Source organism: Schistocerca americana, chromosome 1 (assembly GCF_021461395.2).
Source record: "Schistocerca americana isolate TAMUIC-IGC-003095 chromosome 1, iqSchAmer2.1, whole genome shotgun sequence".
Taxonomy (NCBI): domain Eukaryota; kingdom Metazoa; phylum Arthropoda; class Insecta; order Orthoptera; family Acrididae; genus Schistocerca; species Schistocerca americana.
This window is the reverse complement of record NC_060119.1, coordinates 821,923,773-821,946,369: the sequence shown is the minus strand read 5'-3', so window position 1 is coordinate 821,946,369 and position 22,597 is coordinate 821,923,773. Positions and strand designations below refer to the sequence as shown.

Here is a 22,597-nt window from a genome sequence, read left to right as displayed (position 1 = left end):
TCTGCTTCTTGTTCATCTGCATCTGCAGTTGGTGCATATACTTGAATAAAATTGAGGTTAACTGGTTTGGCACTGAGTTTTAACAAGGCTCTATTGGAAAGTGGCACAAAATATGTAACACTCTTGGAACAGTGCTCTGAGACAATAACGCCCACTCTTCTTCTATGATTACAGTCCTGATTCCCAGAATAAAACAGTGCACATCCAGCTGTAGAACACCTTCCATTGTCAGGCCACAAAGTTTCTGCTATACCAAGTATATCAATTCTTAGTCCTGTCGTTTCTTGGATAACATTTGCTAATTTTCCTGCTTCGTATATACTTCGAACATTCCAGGTTCCAATATTAATTTTCTTCCTTGTGTTAATCTTTAACATGGATCCATTCAGAACTGTTGCCCCCAAAGATCCAACTGGGGAACTGTTTCAAACTCCGGAACATTTAGAAATGTGGTTCTTTAGGAATTCTGTCAGGGTGGTATTCTGTTGCCTTCTCCCAAAGTGTCAGCTGCTCCTAACAAGTGCTACACTAATTTAAATACCCAGAAATTGTGAAAGAAAACTATTAATGTTTGGGGGTTGAGAATTTGCTTCCACTTATTTTACACCTATGAAAAAAAAAAAAAAAAAAAAAAAAAAAAAAAAAAAAAAAAAAAAAAAAAAAAAAAAAACCTCACCTATAAACAAACTGAAAATGAGGACATTGTACTAGCTTCAAATACTAACTTCCCTTGAAAATGAAAGACCACTGGGTGATCTGGATTGGGTAGTGAGGTGATAAAAAGGATTGACTCTGCTCCCACTGACCTCTCTCTCCCTGGAAGGGGTTTGTTGACCCATCACATCATCCAGAGAATACAATCTGTGGCGTGAGAACACATTCAGCTAAGGATACAGGAGTAAAAAACCAGCTTGCATTTGGTAATCAACGCATTTCTCATGTAGAATTAATATTTTGAGAAGCTGATGGCTGTCTTTTTCTTTTCTGAATTTGCAAGAGCGAGTGTCTAGGGACACTCATTCCCATTATCCTACTGAGCTAAAATTCCAAACAGAGTATTTTCACATTGAATGGAACCAAACCTCGGTAGTCTGAAAAGTCAAAAACTTGAAAAAGTGCCAATTAAGAACCATCGTAGTGTGCAGATTAAGTCTCTGATGGTTTCTTCTCTGTCATTAATGTGTACCCTTAACTCATTGCACATCCATGATATCCTACAGAACATGATGAATGAATGGATGATTAAAATGTCCTCACTTATGAGTAACTGAAGTAATGTCAAAGTCAACAGGAAAAGTGGTTTACAGTACAAATTTTTGTTTTGCACACTACGGATGTTTTTTTTAGCTGGAACTGCAGTTCCAAATTGAGTGACATTTGATGTTGAGGAAGTGAGTGTTGATAATATTAAATGATTACTATTTCAGTGAGCAGTTCATGTTACCTGTTGCTTGAAGGGTGATCCATTGTTCGTGTTGTACTCAGATTATCCCCTCCCCTCAATTTTGCAAATAGATCACTAGACTTGATGCAACCCTAGATATCTTCACTGACCATATGTATTTCCCAAATTAGTGAAAATAGTACTTTTTTTTATTTTTATTTTTTTTTTAATGATGAATTTCATGCCATAGCATTTTTATTTGCAAGAGACCAGCTAATGCTAAAGGCTAGAATATGATGTCTGGCTTACAGGCAATTCTTTTGTATGAGAGCTGGGCAAAATAAGACAGTATTTTGCTGGAGTATTGTCTAGAGAATGAAGTCAAGAACACCAGGATCTATTCAGTATAGTAGACTGTTGTTGATGTGCCTACAGTCAGTACCAGGAGTGACTTACCATTGAAGTCAGTTGCACACCACATTACATCATCGGGTCTTAGAGCATTGTGATACAGGCATTTGGTGCAAAGCAGCAGGCCTCTATACATATCTTCTCTGGTCGTCCTCACCAAGCCAGAAGTAGAACCCATAACTGAATTCCACAGGCTACCATCTGAGCCCATAATTGTCTGACATTGCATTATTCCAAATTTTGCTGAGATGGGTAGTTATGAGGTGTTATCATCACCATAGAGAAGTCAATGCCAGTCTCTGTAATACAACCCCTTTAGTTTCTTCCAATCAGGCACTCAGCTACAAGAGTGCAACAGTTTGATCACTCATTCAAATTGTATTTTGTTAATTCATTCACTGAGCTACAAAGGCTCTCTCTCTCTCTCTCTCTCTCTCTCTCTCTCTCTCTCTCTCTCTCTCTCTCTCTCCCCCCCCCCCCCCCCCCCCCACTTATAATCAGTTTCATTGACTCTTCCACATGTCAACTTTTCCTTTGTGTATTTATTGGTTAATTATACATGTTGTGTATGATGATACTGATTGTTCCTCCATTAAATCATAATATTAATATGATCATCATCACAATCACAATTGGATTTAATTCTCTGTAACTTATTTTAAAGGGCTTAAATTGTCAATACACAAAAGAAAATAAAGTGGGCTGGGGGGAGGATCCAGGACTACATAGTCTGCCGGAGAACGTGACAGAATGAACATGTGTAGCTGCACAATGTTGTATATTGTACTGCAGTCGTGATTTGATTTCTGTCTTTTCCTAGGTGCATCCATCAACTAAGTTGCCTCACAAACTGTGTACTAAAACAACCCAATTTCACCTGAAAATCCACTATATTTTGTGACTTCATTGTTTAATCCATACAAATTATAAAAAAAGAATGTGTGTTTGTATATGTGTATGTAAGTGTATTATACATCTCTTCCTAAACCACTGAACCAATTTCAACCAGACTTGGTACACATATCATTTACTGTCTGGAAAGAATTACCTCTGGGGAAAAGAACCAACCATATATCAAATTTGTGGGGGTGAGGCTGAAAAAGCAGTGTAGCCCAAGATACGAGAATACCTATACTTAAGCTATCCAGTGTTTGAGAATGAGAGCACTTAGAGACTTACTAGAAACTTTACACATAATTTCAAACCTTTATGAAACTTTTTCTCATTGACTCCCCCACAAATAAGGAAAGGAAATAAGTTTGTTGTCCATTCAGTAAAACTGCCACATGAAGCATGACTTTTCATTTATTCCTTTGTCTCTACTTACAGTATTTTTGATACATTTTGCAGACAGTATCCACATATGCACATACATACATACAAAAATATATCATTGTACGACAAATAGTTCAGGTGATATGATGTTAAAAACCGAGATGTGTGAAGAACTGCCACATCATGCATGGTGTTTTAATTTTACTTCTTTACTACTAACTCTGTTCACAACACATTTCACAGACAGTAGGTGCATATACAACTGGATGTACCTGCAGTATTATATCACTATACAGCACATAGCTCTGGAGATATAACGTCATAAACATTAAACTGTGTGAAAATGAAACTGCAGGACAAAATTACTAGATGTGCAGGTGAAATATGTGTACAAATGTGAGTGAAATATGTTAAATATGTGTGAAATATATTTGATATGTTTGTATGCAAGCAAATCCACGGGTAAAAAGCTCATCCTAAACCCTTAGAACAATTTCAGTTAGTTGTGGTACACATATTAGTTACAATCTGGAAAGAAATACTGTAGGAGTAAGAACCCAGCAGCCTCCTATTGGGGTGATTGTGATGATGTGGAGAGAGAAGAGAGGCAAGCAAATGGACAGACAGCAAGGGGAAAGGAGGAGGAGATGGACAAAGATTGAAATAAATAAATAAATACCCAGGCAACGCCAGGTTTCTCAACTAGTTTGAAATGCAGTGGCAGTCCTAATACCACTTTTCATTTTTACTGTAAAAACCATGACCGGTTTCAGCCCATAAGGCCATTTTCCATGTTATATTCCACTGTCATATTTAAAATAAAGGAAAAGCAACCCCACTCACCTATAGCGGATAAATGCATGAAGCACAGTAACACATAACAGAAAACTGCCATGGCAAGACTAATTATTGGTACTGTCTGGTCTAATGAAGGCAGGGAGGACATAAGGATGGGACAGATGACTTCATGACCACAAGCAAGATGAAAAGAGTACAGAGCTTGAAACAAAGAGAGATGCAGGAAGAGGAAGAGGGAGTTTGTGGGGAGGGGGGCAAGGGAGGAAAAGGACAGAAAGGTGAAGATGAACAGAGAGAAAGAGAGGGGGTAGAGAAGTGATAGGGGTTGAAAAAGGGGGTGAGAGAGTGAAACAGGGACAAGAAGAGAAGAGAGAATGTAAGGGGGGGGAGGGGGGTGAGGAGCAGTGGGAGAAGGCTGTGCGTGATGTGGACAGAGAAGAAGTGGTGTGGACAGAAGAGAGAAGGGACAAGTAGTGTGAACAGATGAGAGAAAGGAAAAACAATCTGCGGCAGTGGGACCAGGTTAACAGAGGTTTAGGCCAAGGGAGCTGTGAGGGTAAAGGATGTGTTGGAGAAACAGTTCCCATCTGCATAGATCAGAGAAACTTGTCCGTGAAAGGAGTATCCAAATGGCCCATGTAGTGAAGCAGCTGGTGAAGTCATTTGTGGTGTGCAGCATGTTCAGCAACTTGATGGTCAAGCTTGTGGTTTGGCACAGTTTGGCCATTCACGTGAGTAGATAGTTCATTACTAGTCATGCTCAAATAGAATGCTGTACAGTAATTTGCAGCATATCTGATATGTAATTTGACTGGTTCCACATTGTCCCTGACTTTTATTGGGTAGGAAATGCCTGTGACTGGACTGCAGTAGGAGGTGGTAGTAGTGTGTTATGTGGCGGCCACAAGGGAACAACCCATTGGGTGTAGGATTGGGGGGAATAGGATTGGTATAGGGATGGAGAAGGATATCTTGTAGGTAGGGATGGAGAAGGATATCTTGTAGGTTGGGTTGACAGAGGAGCACTACTTACTTCGGATGATTTGGGTAGGATATCCCTCATCTGAGGGCACAACAAGAGGTAATTGGAGCCTAGTGGAGGATGAGGCAGAGCTTTCCAAGGCCAGAATGATACTGTGTGATGAGAGGAGTGCTGGTCGATGGCTGGCTAACAGGTTTATTGATGTCAGAGGAGCAGATGACATGGGAGACTTGTTTATGGATGAGCTGGATATATATCTGTCAGTAAAGGCTCTTGTAAGGTTGTCAGTATATTTTGACAACTCTTGCCTGCCACTGCTGATGTGGTATCCACTGATAGCAAGGCTGTAAGGAAGCGACTTTTTGGCATGCAATGGGTGACAGCTGTCAGGGTTGAGCTCCTGTTGGCAGTTGGTGCACTTGATATGGACTGACATGTCTATGGAGCTGTCTGAGAGATGGAGATTGCCATCTAGCAAGGTGGCTCAATGAGTTTGGAAGGACCTGATGAAATGGATTTGGGAATATGTGTTGAGGTTATGGAGGAAAGAGAAAAGGTTGTCTAGATCATGAAAATGCCATCATTGAATCTGAACCTGACAACAGGTTTAGGTGTTGACTGGCTAGGAAGGATTCCTAAGGCCCATATATAAGTTGGCAAGGGATGGTGCCATGTGAGTACCCACAGAGATACCATGGATATTGTTTGTAACTTTTGGCATTTGAAAGTGAAATAATTATGGGTCAGGATGTGGTTAGCTAGGAGGATTAGGAAAGAGGTTGTGGGTTTGGTATCAGAAGGTCATTGGAAAGATAGTGACATGGGGATGTTGGTGTATGAGGTTGTCACATCCACAGTGACCACCAATGAGTCTGGGGAATGGGGCAGGAACTGTGGAGGCAGTGAAGAAAGTGAGCAGTGTCTTGAATGTAGGATGGGAGGTTACAGACAATAGTTTGGAGTTGTCGGTCATCAAGGGCAGAGGTCCATTCTGTGGGAGAATTGTACCCAGCTGCAATGGGATGACCAGCAGGGAGACCTCTGCGGTTAGGTTTTTGGAGTTTAGGGAGTAGGTAAAACGCAGGAGTGCAGGGGGTTGCTAGTGTGAGAAGGGAGATGGATTCAGGTGTCAGGTTTTGGAGGGACCTAAGGCCTTGATCACTGCTTGAAGTCATGTTGGACATCTGGGATGGGATTGTGGTTGTAAAGTTCATATGCAGAGGTGGGTGAAGGTTGGCAGAGACTCTCAGCCACATAGGCACTACAATGATTGACCACTGTGGTGGAGCCTTCATCTGCAGGAAGGATGATAAGATCTGGATTCTTTCAGATTGCGGATAGCAGTGTGTTCCATAGAAATTATGTTGGACTTAACTGGGAAGGGTCTTAGGAAAGGAAGGTGAGACCAGGTCAGAAGTGAGGAATTCCTGGAAGATTACCAGGGGTTATTTGAGAGGAAAGGGAGAAGGATCATGGTTGGAGGGAGGTTGAAACTGTTGTATTAATTATATCGAGAAGAATGTAGCAGCAGGCATCATCAGCTGTATGTGTAATAAAATAAATAGTGTTGAAGTCCATTTATCCACAAAAATCATTAAAACAGCTTAACAAAATAAGTAAAATTGTATAAACTTGTCCACAGTTTAAAGAACTACGTAACATTGAAAACCAACTCATCAAAAAACATCATAAAATAGCATAACAAAATTAATAATGTTGTTTAAACTCATCCACAATGTAATAAATACCGCAGCTATATGTTACATGGATTTTCTTGTCAGGTGCTCTGAGAGTTTGTTGTTTAATATTTACCAAATGCACACTGAACAGTACACATTATACACCAATTATACTGTCATGATGTTAGGAACAATTGATTACTTACTCATTATGAACAATGTACATGTGCACGAACATTTGAAGATAAGAATTTCAAATGTTTTATTAACAACTAGTGGTAACAGCATTTAATTTTTATCTATCAGTTACAATTATGTACTACAGTTTGATTAATTTGTACAATTAAAAAATAAATAGCTTGATTTTTGAAATGTATGATGCTGATATGTATAAAATCCATTATTTCAAACAATTATCATTTATTTTTTCTGATTTCTTTTAGTTGTAGTGATATGATGCTGTACAGGAATTGCTTACACCAATATCACTGACTACCGCTAACTTAAAAGTGTTAACTGTTTGGCACTTTTATATATCCTCCACAAAATGAAACTGCAGAATCAGTTCTGTCTGAGAATTTTCACATTTTCTGTTATTCAGCAGGGGGGGGGGGGGGGGACCGGAAATTTCTCAGCCAAGCTGTGAAAGACTGTTTTTATGTAAAAAAAATGCACTTGTTTTTTGACACACTCACTTATAGACAATGCACTTTGTTCAGCATTCTTCCAATATTTTCATTCCAACCCAAAACTGCAGATCTGCATCTACATCCATACTCTGGAGACCACTCAGAAGTGTATTGCAGATGGAACTTCCTACTTTACCAGTTATTAGAGCTGCTTCCCATTCCATTGATGTTTGGAGTACGGAAGAATGACTGTTTAAATGCTTTATGCACACTGTAATTAATCTAATTTTGTACTCACGATCCTTATGGGAGCGATACATGGTGTGTTGTAGCATATTCCTAGATTCATCATTTAAAGCTGTTACTTGAAACTTTGTAAGGAGGCTTTTAAATCTCTCCTCAAGTGTCTTCCAGTTCAGTTGCTTCAGCACCTTTGTCACACTCTGCCACAAGTCAAACAAGCCTGTGATCATATGTTCTGCCCTTCTCAATGTACGAGGTTGGTTTGAAAAAGTTCTCGGAATGGAATAGAAAAAAGTACTTACATCACTGAAACTTTTTTTATGTTTCAATGTAGTCTCCTTGTAGATTAATGAACTTGATCCAACGATGTTCCAGTGTCTTGATCCCGTCTCGAAAATGAGTTTCCTCCAGGCCTGCAAAATAGTTGTCAACTCCAGCTATCAATTCTTTGTGTGAAGTGAATCTTCACCCACCAAGAAAAATTTTCCATTTTGGTAAGCGATGGAAGTCTGACGGAGCCATATCCGGTGAATAAAGTGGGGTGTGGCAATAATTCGTACCTTATTTCATGTAATTTTGCCATGACAATGGCACATGTGTGCGGGCACTCATCGTCTTGATGGAAAATAACTTTCTTCCTTGCTATACCTGGCCTTTTTTCATGTGTCTTTTGTTGCAATTTATCCAGGAGGATAGCATAGTATTTTCCAGTACTTGTTTTCCCAGTGAGGAGATAATCGACCAACGGAATTCCCTTTGCAACCCAGAACACATGCCGTGACCTTTCCCATCAAAGGAATTGTCTTTGCTTTCTTTGGTGGTGGAGAATCAGCATTTTTCCACTTCTTTGACTGTTGCTTTGTCTCTGGGGTATAGTAGTGCACCCAAGTTTCATCTGTGGTCACAAACCGGTGCAAAAAATCTTGTTTGTTTCTCCTAAAACACGCCAAACATTGTTCCGATATGTCCATTCTCATGTGTTTTTGATCCAGCATCAAGAGTCTTGCAGATAATTTTTGCATTTCTGATTCTTCAGTTAAAATGTGATATACCATTTCAGAACACATGTGGCAAGCATGAGCAATTTCACGCACTTTCAATCGGCAATCCTCCATCACCATTTTGTGCACTTTTGCAATGATTTCCGGAGTAGTGACACATCTCGGCCGAGCACTATGTGGATCATCATCTAAGCTCTTCCAACCAAATTTAAATTCATTTGCCTACTTGGCAACAGTTGAATATGAAGGAGCAGAGTCCCCCAGTGTATTCTGGAAATCGGTGTGAATGTCCTTTGCTTTCATACCTTTCTTTACGAAGTACTTAATCACTGCTCAAATCTCGATTTTATTTCCCCCCCCTCCCCCCAAATCACTGCGCGAGAACAACAACCATGCCACCACCACAGCTCTCTTCCAAGAGCACTAATGTGCCACATGTTTACAGGCAACAACCCAATGAATATCACGTGAACAACTTGTTGCGCTACCACTGACCTCTCGTGGTGATTCCGAGAACTTTTCAAACCACCCTCTTATATTCAGTATCCCCTTTTAGTCCTATTTGGTATGGGTGCCATACACTTAAGTAATAAATGTATAACGCCATAAGAGATGAACTGTCAAACTACTGTCAAACCATAATTAACATATATTGTTGTTGTTGTTGTCTTCAGTTCGAAGACTGGTTTGGTACAGCTCTCCATGCTATTCCAACCTGTGTGGGCCTCTTCATCGCCAAATAGCTACTGCAGGCTACGTCCTTCTGAATCTGCTTACTGTATTTATCTCTTGGTCTCCCTGTACAATTTTTTGCTCCCACAGTTCCCTCCAGTACTAAATTGGTGATGCCTTTATGTCCTGAAGTCTCAAATATGTCTTATCCACTGATACCTTCTTTTGGTCAAGCTGTGCCACAAATGTCTTGTCTCTTGTATACTCTTCAGTACCTCCTAATTAGTTACATGATCTACCCATCTGATTTTCAGCATTCTTCTGTAGCACCAAATTTCAAAAGCTTCAATTCTCCTCTTGTCTGAACTGTTTTATCATCCATGTTTCGCTTCTATACATGGCCACACTCTGGACAAATACTTCCAGAAAAGACTTCCTAACACTTAAATCTATATTAGATGTTAATAAATTTCTCTTCTTCAGAAATGTTTTTCTCACTATTGCCAGTCTATATTTTATATCCTCTCTACTTTGGCCATCATCAGATATTTTGCTACCCAAATAGCAAAACTCATCTACTGCTTTAATTTTCTCATTTCCTAATCAAACTCACCCAGCAACACCTGATTTAATTCTACTACATTCCATTATTCTGTTCAACTGCTCTACCAAATCCTTTGCTGTCTCGGACAGAATTACAATGACACTGGCAAACCTCAAAGTTTTTATTTCTTCTTACTGAATCTTAATTCCTACTCCATATTTTTCTTTGGTTTCCTTTACTGCTTGGTCTATGTACAGATTGAATAACCCTGGGGAATAGGCTACAACCCTGTCTCACTCCCTTGTCAACCACTGCTTCTCTTTCATGCCCCTTGACTCATAACTACCATCTGGTGTCTGTACAAGTTGTAAATAGTCTTTTGCTCCCTATATTTTACCCCAGCTACCTTCCGAATTTGAAAGGGAGCATTCCAGTCAGCATTGCCAAAGGCCTTCTCTGAGCCTACAAATGCCATAAATGTAGGTTTGCCTTTCCTTAACCTATCTTCTAAGATAAGTCATAGAATCAGTATTGCATCATGTGTTCCTCCATTTCTCCAGAATCAAAACTGATCTTTCCCGAAGTTGGATTCTACCAGTTTTCCCATTCTTCCATAAAGAAATTGTGTCAGTATTTTGCAACCATTTCTTGTTGAACTGATAGTTTGGTAATTTTCACATCTGTCAACAACTGCTTTCTTTGGAATTGGAATTATTACATTCTTCTTGAAGTCTGAGGATATTTTGTCCATATCATACATCTTGCACACTAGATGGAATAGTTTTATCATGGCTGGCTCTCCCAAGGCTATCAGTGGTTCTGATGAAATATCATCTACTCCCTGGGTGTTGTTTCAACTTCCATCTTTCAGAGCTCTCTCAAGTTCTTCTCATAGTATCATATCTCCCATCTCATCTTCATCTACATCCACTTCCCTTTCTATGATCTTGCCTTCAAGAACGTCTCCCATGTATAGACCCTCTATACACTCCTTCCACCCCTTGGCCTTCCCTTCTCTGCTTTGGATTGGTATTCCATCTGAGCTCTTGATATTCATAAAACTGCTTCTCTTTCCTCCAAAGGCCTCTTTAATTTTCCTGTAGGCAATATCTACGTTTCCCCTAGTGAAAAATGCTCCTAAATCCTTACATTTGTCTTCCAGCCATTCTTGCTTAGCCTTTATTTATGTCTTATCAAAACAGTGACATTTATAAGACAGTTCACTAATGACATAATATGGATGTCACAATACTCAAGACATATTTGACAATGCCAATAAATGCCGAAACAGTCTGTCATGAATAAAGATTAGTTACTATAAGCAGCTATTGTGGTGCATCTTTCTAACAATCATGTCATTATCTGAATCTGATGTACATTATGCTAGGGGGGGCGGGGGGCGGGGGGGGGGGGGGGAGGGGGGGAGAAGATATGTAAGGAATCTCCTTTGAAGACAGATCGCATTTCCCTAGTATTCTATCAGTGAACTGAAGTCTGCCACCTGCTTTACATTCAATTTCATGTTCCTTCAAAGAGTTACATGCAGGTATTTGTATGAGTTGACTAATTCCACTTATGAGTCATTAATACTGTAATCATAGGATACAATGTTGTTTTTGCTTTTTGAAGTACATAATTTTACATTTCTGTACATATAAAGCAAATTGCCAATCTTTGCATGTCTTTGAAATCTTATCAAGATACAACTGAATATTTGTGTTGGTTTTTCAGACAGTACTTCATTATAGTTAACTGCATCATCTGTGAAAAGCCTTAGGTTACTATTTATATTGTCTGGAAGGCTATTAATATACATCATGAATAGCAAGGGTCCCAACATACTTCCACTGGGCTCACTCGTAGGTCTTTCTACAGCTGTGGATGACTCTAGATCCAAGACAACATTCTAAATCATCCCTATCAAAAAATTCTCTATCCAGTCATAAATTTTGCTTGATACTCCATACAATCATACTTTCAATAATAACCATAGTTGCACATGATTAACATTTTTGGAATCCATGGTGGTCAGCATGTAACATGTCATGCTGTTCCTAATACCTTGAGCTCAAATTTGTTCTAAGATTCTACAACAAATTGATGTCAAGGATATTGGATGCTAGTTTTGTGGATCACTCCTGCTACCTTCCTTGTAGACATGTTTTTTTCTGTGGTATTTTCACAACCATTGGGCACAATGTTTTGTTCAAGGTATCCACAGTAGATTATTGTAGTGGACAGGACACTTCAAATCCTTCAGTCTTCCCATTGCGGAAGTAGCGCTGTGAGCAGATGTATTGTCCAGAAAAAATAACCTTCCTTTAGCAATTCAACCCTCTTAAACATATTTTTTTTCACTCATGTGACTCTGAAATCATTCCTCATAGTGGCCAGTTAGTGGTTTATGTTTTGCAAGGCAGCCAAAGAGAGAATCCCTTTTGCTTCTTAGAAAACACTTGCCGCAACCTATCTAGCAGATCAAATCAACTTCACCTGTTTGGTACAAGGCCACCGACTTCCACCCAGTTCCTCAATTGCTGTTTTATTTATGGAATGGTGGATGTATGCATCTCCAGCACTAAAATTGTTGCAAAAAGTCAGTTGGATTTGTCTTAAAAGGGTTCAAAGGTTATTGAGAAATATTATTTCACATTTTCTTCTGGTAAGCATTCATCAAATGTAACACACATCTTGGACCATGCTTGTTCATAGTTAATTATTTGTGTAATGTGTACTATGTTCATATTTTTGATATGTTAGAGGCATCATTACTTCACACAACTTTAATCACTGATTATCCGATACTACACTGTACACTTTTTTGAAGTTTTCATTTATGATTCCAGTGTTGTTCAAATGTCGTCCACATGGGGCCTTCTTCAAGAAAAATATGAACACATTTTAATTTGGATACTCAAATTTTTTTATCCGTCAGAATGAAGCTCACACAGTACAGCTACCTTAAAAATATGTATAAACAAAAGTATTCTGCAACTGACTTACATTATTGTGCAACATATACTAAACTGCACATTTCCTCCCTATCCTCATAGGTGATTCCTTGTATATGTACCCTGTATCATCATACCAAGACATAGTTTCCAAAACCAGTGTGTAGTAATTCTGTGTTGATTTGCCAGTATGCTGAAGAGAACCGAGCTACATGGATACATTCTGCAGATTCAGCATATGCCATTCTGTATCAGTCTTCTTTTTTTTTTGCTCCATAGTTGAGAACTAGTTACCTAGTTTTGCTCACGATTTTTTACAAAATATAGAATATTGGGTTATAATTACAGTTGTATTAATTTTCAAGATTTGTAACTTATTCTATTCGGTAGGTGTGTAGTCTAATGAGGGCTGCCATGAGTGGTAAAATTAAATATGACAGGATAGTGACCTTATCACACAAAAACACTAGATCCACTCTTGTAGCTTCAAGTATAAACAGTTTCATCCAATTGTCTTTCTTCAATATTGACATTCAGTTACTGTGTTTACATTGACTGAATGTTAATTTTTGTAGACCATCTACTTTCAACCTTTAACACCATTTCCCTTTTTTATATTTTGTTTCAGAATCTATATGAAAGTTTTGTCACTGCTAGAGACAGAGAAGAGAGAGGCAGACCAGATAAGCCAAGGCAGGGAAATACCATATTTGTTGCAGGTCATAAAATAACAGAAGATTATCTTCGGAAAGAATTCCAGCGTTATGGCAATATTGTCAATGTCACAATGGAAATCGAAAAGAAGTGAGAATATAAATGATGCATGCATAGTTGCCTCTGTTACATTCTGCAGAATATATTCTCTAAATATATGTATTGTTTTTGCTTCATTTTAGCCGTGGTTTTGTAACTTTTGACAAGATGGAAGCAGCTGCAGATGCTATTAGTGAGGTAACTAAAATTATCTTCATGAAATCTTGAGTTTAGTAATTTTAATCAAGTACAAATCTTCATCTTAATGTATATTCATGAATGCATACAAATTGTCCGTGTGGACATGATCCTTTACAGACTCTATTTATATCATTAGCTTTCTCTTTTTGTATATGATGGTGATGAAAATCTGCTCTCATATTATGTTTCATGTAAAAACAGTGAAGCTGTCCTCAGTTCAACAGTTGGTTTGAACATAACAATGTTTTACCTGTGGTTTTGCAAGGATTACTACAATTTAGGACATTTGTTATTTTCTTATGTAATTTACATGAATAGTGCACACCTATTTGTTTGGTCTGCAGCAAAATGCCCTATTTATTACCTACTGAGACTAGATCTTTCAATTTTAATATTGATTTGTAATTAAAATTGAAGTACAACTAATGGGTTTTGATTTTGTGATAGTGAACTTGTGAACAACTTTGTATTGTGTGTACGTAACAAGGAAGTTTTATGTCTTTGTTTGTGATAGAGATTAAATTAATGTGTCATTTCACACAGAAAATAATTTTAACTTCAGTGATACAAGTATTTAATATCTTAACAATCCTGCATAAGATGTCATACTAATGTTAGAACTTCGGGCCCAAAAAGAACTCAGTACTGCCATGAACAAAAGGATGTTGGTTAAGATGTGGCACAAAACACTGTCCTTTCTTTTGTCTTTTTAAGTTATAAAAACTGGGAAAACATAAATGTAAATTGTAACGGGTAGACCATGCAGCAAATTTAGAACATCTTAATTGTCATTACAGTGTTTTGCTACTGCCACTGTGTGGCTTGTTAATTGATCTGATGCATTTGTGGACAATAAAGAGATAATGTACTGTAAGAAAAGTTTTCAGTTTGAGCTTGGTCTTCAAAGTTTACTGAAATTTGGTTTTGCGGACTACAATAGTTAATGTAGTCAACAATAGATAAAAATGAAAAGAGGCAACCACTCACCTATGGCTGACAGGTGTATAGAACATGGGTCCATGCAACAACACAAAGAATTATGTAGGAATTAAACTTCTGCTCTTTTTGTAGTACATGTGCATACTCACCAGTGCTTCTATACATCAGACATCAATCAGCTCAAGATGAGGGGTTGTCTTTACTCATTTTTGGTTTTATTGTTTGCACCTCAATATTTCTGCCATTGCTGTAATTAATGATGCGCTGCTTACATATTGGCAGTGTATTTTAAGTTTAGTCCACTAGTTTTAACAAATTTCAATCAGTGAATGCTGTAATCTCTTTGAAACATCCAGGTTATCAATTACAAATTACAGGAGAGTATATAAATCACTTACTGCAGAAAGGCAACATGTCCACATTTCATACTTTTATAACAGAGATAAAAAAGTGATTAAAAGTGGTTTAATGCCATTTCTCCCCTGACAAGTATTTCTGGTTTGTTGATGTAGGTGTACTTGATTATTATATTCTTGTAAAAGTCAAGTATGGATCAAGGGGAAAGAGGGGGACAACTTTGTTGGTGTTGGACATGTTCCTTCCTACAGTACACTGGATTTTCAAATTAATTTTAGGGTTAAGATACTTGTTTTAAAAATAGAATTGTACATATAACTGTCTTTTATTGTAATAAACATTGTTGCATATTTCTGAATAATATTTTACATTTTGTATGATTGCATTACTCAGTTATCTTCATCTGTATTACAAGATGTCATTGTTGTTGGCCATGATGTGACTGAATTGTAAAACTGCATCTTGTCTTGCAGGATAGAGAGCACAGATCTCTTGATGTCATCCATTTTGTTGTTATTTGTAGGCAGTGCAGGTATGTAGGCTTTTCTTTGAAGGGAATTCCAAAGGTCAAATGTTGTACAGCTTTTCTCAGCCTTTAAGTGTCCATTGTCAAGCCAGTAATATTCACGTTGCATGTGACACTATGCAGATTTTCAGCTGAAAAGGTCATATCAGGGTATTCTGAAGTAGTGAGAATGCATTTAAGATGTCTAGGAACATCTTCTACTTCTACTAACATGTTCCGAACTAGTTCCCTATTTGCAGTATACACAAAATTGATGTCATTGCTAGACCCATGTTATCAAGCAGACAGGTTTCCTTTTTGCCATAAACAATGCATTCATCCACTCAGAGCTATAATCATTTAAAAAAAGGAAATTTATAAATTTTGGACTAGTTACCTTTCTGCAATAAGTAATTCGTGTATATTGCAATGTAAATGTAAGAATTCGTACTACGTAGAATGTACATTTACTTGGACTTCATAAGTTAATATCTCACATTTCCAAGATGTTTTATTTTTATGCGAGTAATATTCTTTTCAACCAAACTTAGTTTTTCAAAATAGTGGGCCTACACATTATGACATAAAGCACAAAATATGCAGAGAAAATATGTGCTAAATGTGGGACTTTATTCATTTCTGTAGTTTTTGATCTGTGGTTGTTATAATGTGGAAAACTTGATTGAAAGTTCCTTTACAGTCCCATTACTTTGAAAATAGATCTGTAGTCTGAAACCATTAACGAAATAAACAAGCCAAAGGCGGCTATGGTGGAACTTTTATCAAAATTTTCTGCTTGCTGTGTAGACATTTATGAAGTAATAAAAACATCTGCAATCAGCTTCTGAAGACAGCCTTGAGTGTATAATACCTGTGAGTTTCTCATTTTTACATGATGGCAAAAATCTATTAATTCTAGTGAAAACTGATATGGATGAGAATATACATTAACTAGTGATCTGCCCTGGCTTTTCACAGGTAATCTACGTAATAATACTATTTTTTATGATATTCTGCATAAAAATATGCATAAAATTCAGGGAAAACACTTTCGTGTAACTAGCTTGATGTAAGCAGTGCACGCCAGGAAGTTTCTTTGGAGGCATGAACGTTTTCTGCTCCACATTGAATGGGTGTTAAGAGTGACATCTCATGGCAATTACATGACAAAATCGTGTTGTAATTAATTTGTTTACTACCAATGTGGATATTTTAGTGAATCATTGTTAAAAAAGGAGAGATTGCAATCAGTTATGCAACTTTCGTGTCCCCGACCATTTACCTAAACATGAAAAGAGAACCTATAGTGTGACATGGCCATATAGTGTAATGTGGCACCCAAACCTCAATTTGTTTCTGGTGAATTCACACTTCTGTGAAAGGTGAATACTAGGTTAAATAGAAGTAGACTTGAGAGGGAGGGGGGTGGGGTCGTCTGGCGAAGATTCAATCCTACAATCTTTCACTTTCCATGCATACACTTTACAAACAGGCCCGGTATGGAATCTGGTCAAGCTTTGCTGCTCTCTCTCTAAGAGTTGTGGTGGCTGTAATGCTAGGTGGCAACAACATCGACTTCATAGTGACGGGAGACTTCAATTCATCACAATTCCGGCAGTTTCCACAAAGTTGGTTACAAGCTGCCGCTGTCTTCACTATGAAATGTTGACATTGTTAGTACAGATGTTTATGAAATGTTAACTTTTCATTTAAGTCACCTTGCATTTAGGGTAAAAATTGTGGTGTTCAAACCAACATTTATGTTGAGGATAGCTTTATTTACTCAAGGGAACCTGAACAATAATTATAGGAAGAAACACAGTTTCATTCTCTAAAAGGGAAAAACAAATGAAAGTAATGTATATACAGAGACATACAGTGCTATTTCTCACGTGCTTGATTCACGGAGAGGACGTGAATAACAACAATTAATTATATGAAGAACCCTTTCCCATTATTGTATGGTAGCTTATAGAGTAATTTTTGTACATGTAGATCTAGATGACATGAGTGTTATGGGATGTCTTAAGGACAACTTATTCTCAGTCTATAAGCTGGTTAATAGATTTCTGTCTGATGTATTATTTAGCTTAATGATAAATGTGTCTAATAGGTGATACATAATTAACCTGCAAGTTAAGAATTGAAGAGGAAAAAAAATCTGTGCCCACAAAAGCTTGGTAAGGCTAGCACAGGAAAGAAATATATTGCCGAAGTTGGTGGTTTATTTATTAATATAATTTTTGTTAGAGTATACACTTGATTTTCATAATTCCTATCATCACATGCTGTTGACCAGAGAGAGTAATAATTCTTAGTCAGTGGGATTTGTGTATACAGGGTGTACATAAAGTCCAGCAACACTTTCAATTGTTTATTGCACAAGAACCAAACATTGTACAGATATCATACATAGGTCATTTCAAAGAGAAAGCTTCCTCCCCCTCCCCCCCCCCCCCCCCCCCCCCCCCCCCCCCCCTCCCATGTACACTGCCACAGCGTAATTTAGTAATTTGCTGATAGTCTGCATTAGTCGATGAATCGGCCATGCTACAGAAGGGGACAGCTGTATCATGAAATGGCCTCTATGATCACCAGGTCTCACTCAGTGTGACTTTTTTCTGTGGAGACACATTAAAGATCTGATGTATGTACCGCTTCGACTATGTGATGTAGCAGAGCTCCGAGAGAGAATACGGAAGCGACTGCTACAGTTGACAAGGCCATGCTGGGATGTGTGTGGCAAGAATTTGATTACCATATTGACTTCTACTCGTGGTTCGCATATCGAATGTTTGTAAAAAAAACTTTCAGAGTTTCTCTTCAAAATGCAACATGTATTACGACATCCGTACAATTTTTATCCTTATGCAATAAATAATTGAAAGTGTTCACGGACTTTATGTATACCCTGTATTATCGATTATGTGGTAGTTAATCAGATTGTGGTAGTAATTTATTATTTCTTTTACCCTTTCAGACTGATGGATCCATCGTATCTGGCATACAGTTAAAAGTTTCTTTGGCTAGGAGGCAGCCTGTCATACAGCCCATTAATGATGCGTCATCATCATCGGCATGGTCTACAATAGGTATTATATGGCAATTTTACCTCGTCACCAAGCCTGAATTAGTTATGGAAAAAAAATATAATTTTTTTTCCTTTGGAAATATTTCTCTTAATTTTATGTGAAGTCCTTTCCTCACCTTTGGTCAACAAAGACTACAGAAGTTAACTTCTTGAGATTTATATGTACAAATACATTTAAGCATTAATGATATGTTATGAATTATTGTGGTATCTTTATAAATGACAGGATTAGTTTACATTGCCAGTGCTGTAAATTATGGTTTTATGATTACACCACTTGACAAAAGGGGTATCAGCGTGTGGACAAATATCATCCTGAACATTGATGCTCTCAGGTGACATGTATCTGCTACCAATCCTTATCCTCAACCCCTTGCCATACTGAGAAGAAGAAAGGGATTCGTTTCTTAATGAGCTTACCACCTTTAAAAGTGTCATATATCATTGAGTGTGCTATATTGTTATTCTGACTAATCAAGTTCTGTGTTGATAGTATTTATGCCATACCAAAAATCATACATCTATATCGTACATTTCACTCATGTTCTAAATTCACACTTCAATTATACTTCAGAACTGTATTTATTGTTTTCTTTGCACTATATTGTTTTCCAAACTGTTCCTAAGTTTCATCACATTCAACATATAACATTTTGAATATACATTTTTGTAATTTTTTCTTGATTTATGCAAACAAGCACATTACTATTACAAAAATTTAGACTGTAACCTTAGCGAACCTGTGTCTGATTATTCAGACTAGAAATCCAATAGGTAATATGTTTTGAAATGAAAAGAACTATATAAAACATGAATTAGAACATAGAGTGGGAAATGGTTCTCTGAAAATTTCCTCCTTCAATCTGTTAACATGAGACTCACTCATAGCTCAAGGACCTAATGGCTTTGTTAAATGAGCACAAAAGCTGTTAAGTTTAACATAAGGTTAATGAAATGTACAGATGGTTAACTTGCAACCTGTGTAACTTTTTGTTTCATTTCCTAACATTTTCTTTGTTTCTGTACAGAATTTTGAGAGTTAGACTAACTATCTAGTACAATATTTTTTGTTTGATGAAGAATATGTGGCTGTATTTAAGAAAGGGCCTTATAGTCCCAATCTTGGCTGTCAACAAAGGGCACAAATGATACAGACAAACAAAAACAATTGAATCAATATTTCTACTTTGTTTGTTTGTTCATTCAAGTATTCAGTATATTTTAAGTTACGTGCTGATTTAAGTCCTCTTTCTTGCTGTTGAAAAATAGTCAGTACATGTGTTTAGCTTTTGTCATTATTTAATACTGCATATGTTATTGCTCACTGTAAATTCATCATTTCTACAAGTGCTTCATTTTTACAGCTGCCAGCCATTCCCAGAAAGGAAGCCATAAGGACAAACGAGAAATAGTTACGTACGATGATGACGACATATTTGGATGAATACTTCTTCCATGAGACATTGTATGCTAATGCTGACTTATGTGTATTAACTGAGAATTTTATTGCTGTGAATTGTGTAAATTTCAAACTTTTTGATATGTTTTAAATTGCCTACAGGAAACTGTGATTGTTTAAGTTGTACAGTCATATGTCATTTTGAAATCTTATAAAATTTTATTAAACTGATATTTATTTCTATTCAGGCACATGAAAGAAATGAAAACTTCCTGTAGGTTATTGCTTTAGATTAGAATAGCTATGCCTTTTGTTCTGTAGATACTCAAGGGTGTCATGAAACAAGAATATGTAATACATATTTACAAAAATAGGGGAGGGGCATCCTTCCACAGAAGCTAATTGAAATGGTCCTCAGTGCTCAGTTACAAAATGTTGTAAAGCAAGGATGTTAGCTTCCAAATAAAATGTGCTTCATACAGTCAATATTATTTTTTGGTAGTTCCACAGTGCATTTTGAGAGTTTTACTCCCTCACCTTCAGGTGGAGAGTCTTGTTACACTATGCAATGATGTTGAACTACAACATTTTACATCCTTTGTTTTACATTCATTACATCTCTTGGGCCTTTAAGAAAAGGGAGTGGGACTGTGCATTTTGATTCCCTCCAACAAGGGCAGTGACAATTCCTTAACGTTACACACCGAGCAAGGTGGCGCAGTGGTTAGCACACTGGACTCGCATTCGGGAGGACGACGGTTCAATCCCGCGTCTGGCCATCCTGATTTAGATTTTCCGTGATTTCCCTAGATCACTTCAGGCAAATGTTGGGATGGTTCCTTCGAAAGGGCACGGCCGATTTCCTTCCCCACCCTTCCCTACTTCGAGCTTGTGCTCCGTCTCTAATGCCCTCGTTGTCGACGTGACGTTAAACACTAATCTCCTCCTCCTCCTCCTCAACATTACAGAGCCATGACATCAAGTAACATCGTGGAAAAGTGATCATGGTAAACCAAATATGTACCCTGACTAGTTCGCAAGGTAATGAGTCATTGACTGAATATAAAATGTGTCGTAACCGCGACCGTTCTGGTCACGGGGTGGCCAAGAAAGTGCAGTGGGACCTAACGGAGAGCGGCCCATGAACAAACAAACAAACAGAATGTATTGACATGAAACAATGACGGACAATTGAGAGAGACCTTACGACAACAACACGCAAGAAGCAATGGAGTGACAGAGACAACCAAATGAATCCAAGACGTCCGCTAGTAATGAAAACAAGGAACAGTAAACACGCTGTCCGTTGTCAAGGCGATACGTCAAGACGCACGCAACGATTAGACTCACTGGCTGAGCGAGAGGCAAACACTTAAATACATCAGGGGCGCCGCTATTGGCCCCCGGGACCATGTGTTCCACTGTGGCACCCTCACACTAAATGTGGGCCAGGAGGTGTGTGCCGCCACGGCTTACGGCGCGATGGTGCAGAGATCTCTAGGGGTCTTCGACGTCCATGACGTCTGGCACAGATTCAAATTCTGCAGCGCGCGGTACCAGAAAATGCCTTTATTGATCCAGAATGACACATTTTGGCATATGCCGTTATCAGATAGTCCTAGCACTGAAGTCTATTCATTCTGTTTACATTAATATCATATAACTAGCAGGTCTATTTGTTACCTTCAGTGCCAGAATTATATGATGATGGCATAAGCCGAAACACATCATTTTCGATCAATAAAGTCATTTTGTGTTCAGTTAATGACTCATTACCTTGTGACCTACTCAGTTTTCAACAGACTACATATATAATCCCTTGACAGAGAAAAGAATATTAGTGCTGATATTAATATTGTGATTGAGCTTCATCAGTTGTTGTGGTTCAACTGTTGACGGCAACACTGCTACCCTGCCGTAATTAGAAACTTAGGATCAAGAATTATCTTTGTTCGAACTGCAGTGCCATGAAGACACTTGCCCATGGTCGTATGTCCAGACTTCTTACTCCAGCCAGATTCCATATGGACGCCATCAGGAAGAAATTGTTATGGAACTGTTTGTAAACTGGGCATTTATTCTGGCTGAACTTTTTCATGTATTTTGTTGATGACTCTGCTATTCTACAGCTATCACGTCTATATACTTTTCTCAGTAGACTCTAATAGATATAAAATCGACTCCAAACAAGAACCTGAAAGATGTCTGTCTGATGACTCCTACTCTAGAAAAATATCTGAATGTGTAATAATACAGTATATGGAAAGAAAGGTAGCGTAAGACAATCATTTATACAGTCATATTGCCTTTTTTTTTTTTACTGAGGAAGTGTAATGTATTTGTTAACTGAGTCGAGACCTCAATTATGATGCATGGAATATGCAAATAACCAGCTTCATGCTTCAAGTGCATTTTGTCGTGGATTTAATAAATTTTGTTATTCAGGCATCACAGTAAGAGACTACAAATCTACAAGAAATCACCATGAAACAAGCATTACGGGAACTGTTATAAAACCAAAAGGAATGTACAAAACTTCTCCAATAGCAAACAATTACAATTAATGACATTGCCAAACCTAGTTTTTCCCTCATTTACTGAGAGTGTTGATGATTGGTAAGTATACCAGAATGTCTTCCGCATCGTTTTGCTGTGCATCACATAACACATCCTACAGTTAAGCTGCTCGTGATTTTTGCTTGGCTTCTTGGGACATAGTTAGCTTTCTTTGCAAATTGTGCCCTCTGCAGGACTTCAATACTGTGTCGTTTTCCTGTGTTAGT

The 22,597-nt window shown here is 37.8% G+C and overlaps 1 protein-coding gene across 1 annotated transcript in view; it reads left to right on the top strand.

Moving 5' to 3' along the window:
* LOC124546286 (negative elongation factor E) overlaps positions 1-20,045 on the top strand; it is a 64,484-nt gene extending 44,439 nt beyond the window's left edge. The window contains exons 3-6 of the mRNA XM_047125025.1: positions 13,198-13,373; positions 13,466-13,520; positions 18,305-18,416; positions 19,780-20,045. Coding sequence (XP_046980981.1) covers positions 13,198-13,373; positions 13,466-13,520; positions 18,305-18,416; positions 19,780-19,859 — 423 coding nt within the window. The 3' untranslated portion in view covers positions 19,860-20,045. The remainder of the gene's footprint in view (positions 1-13,197; positions 13,374-13,465; positions 13,521-18,304; positions 18,417-19,779) is intronic.
* The last annotated feature ends 2,552 nt before the right edge of the window (positions 20,046-22,597 follow it).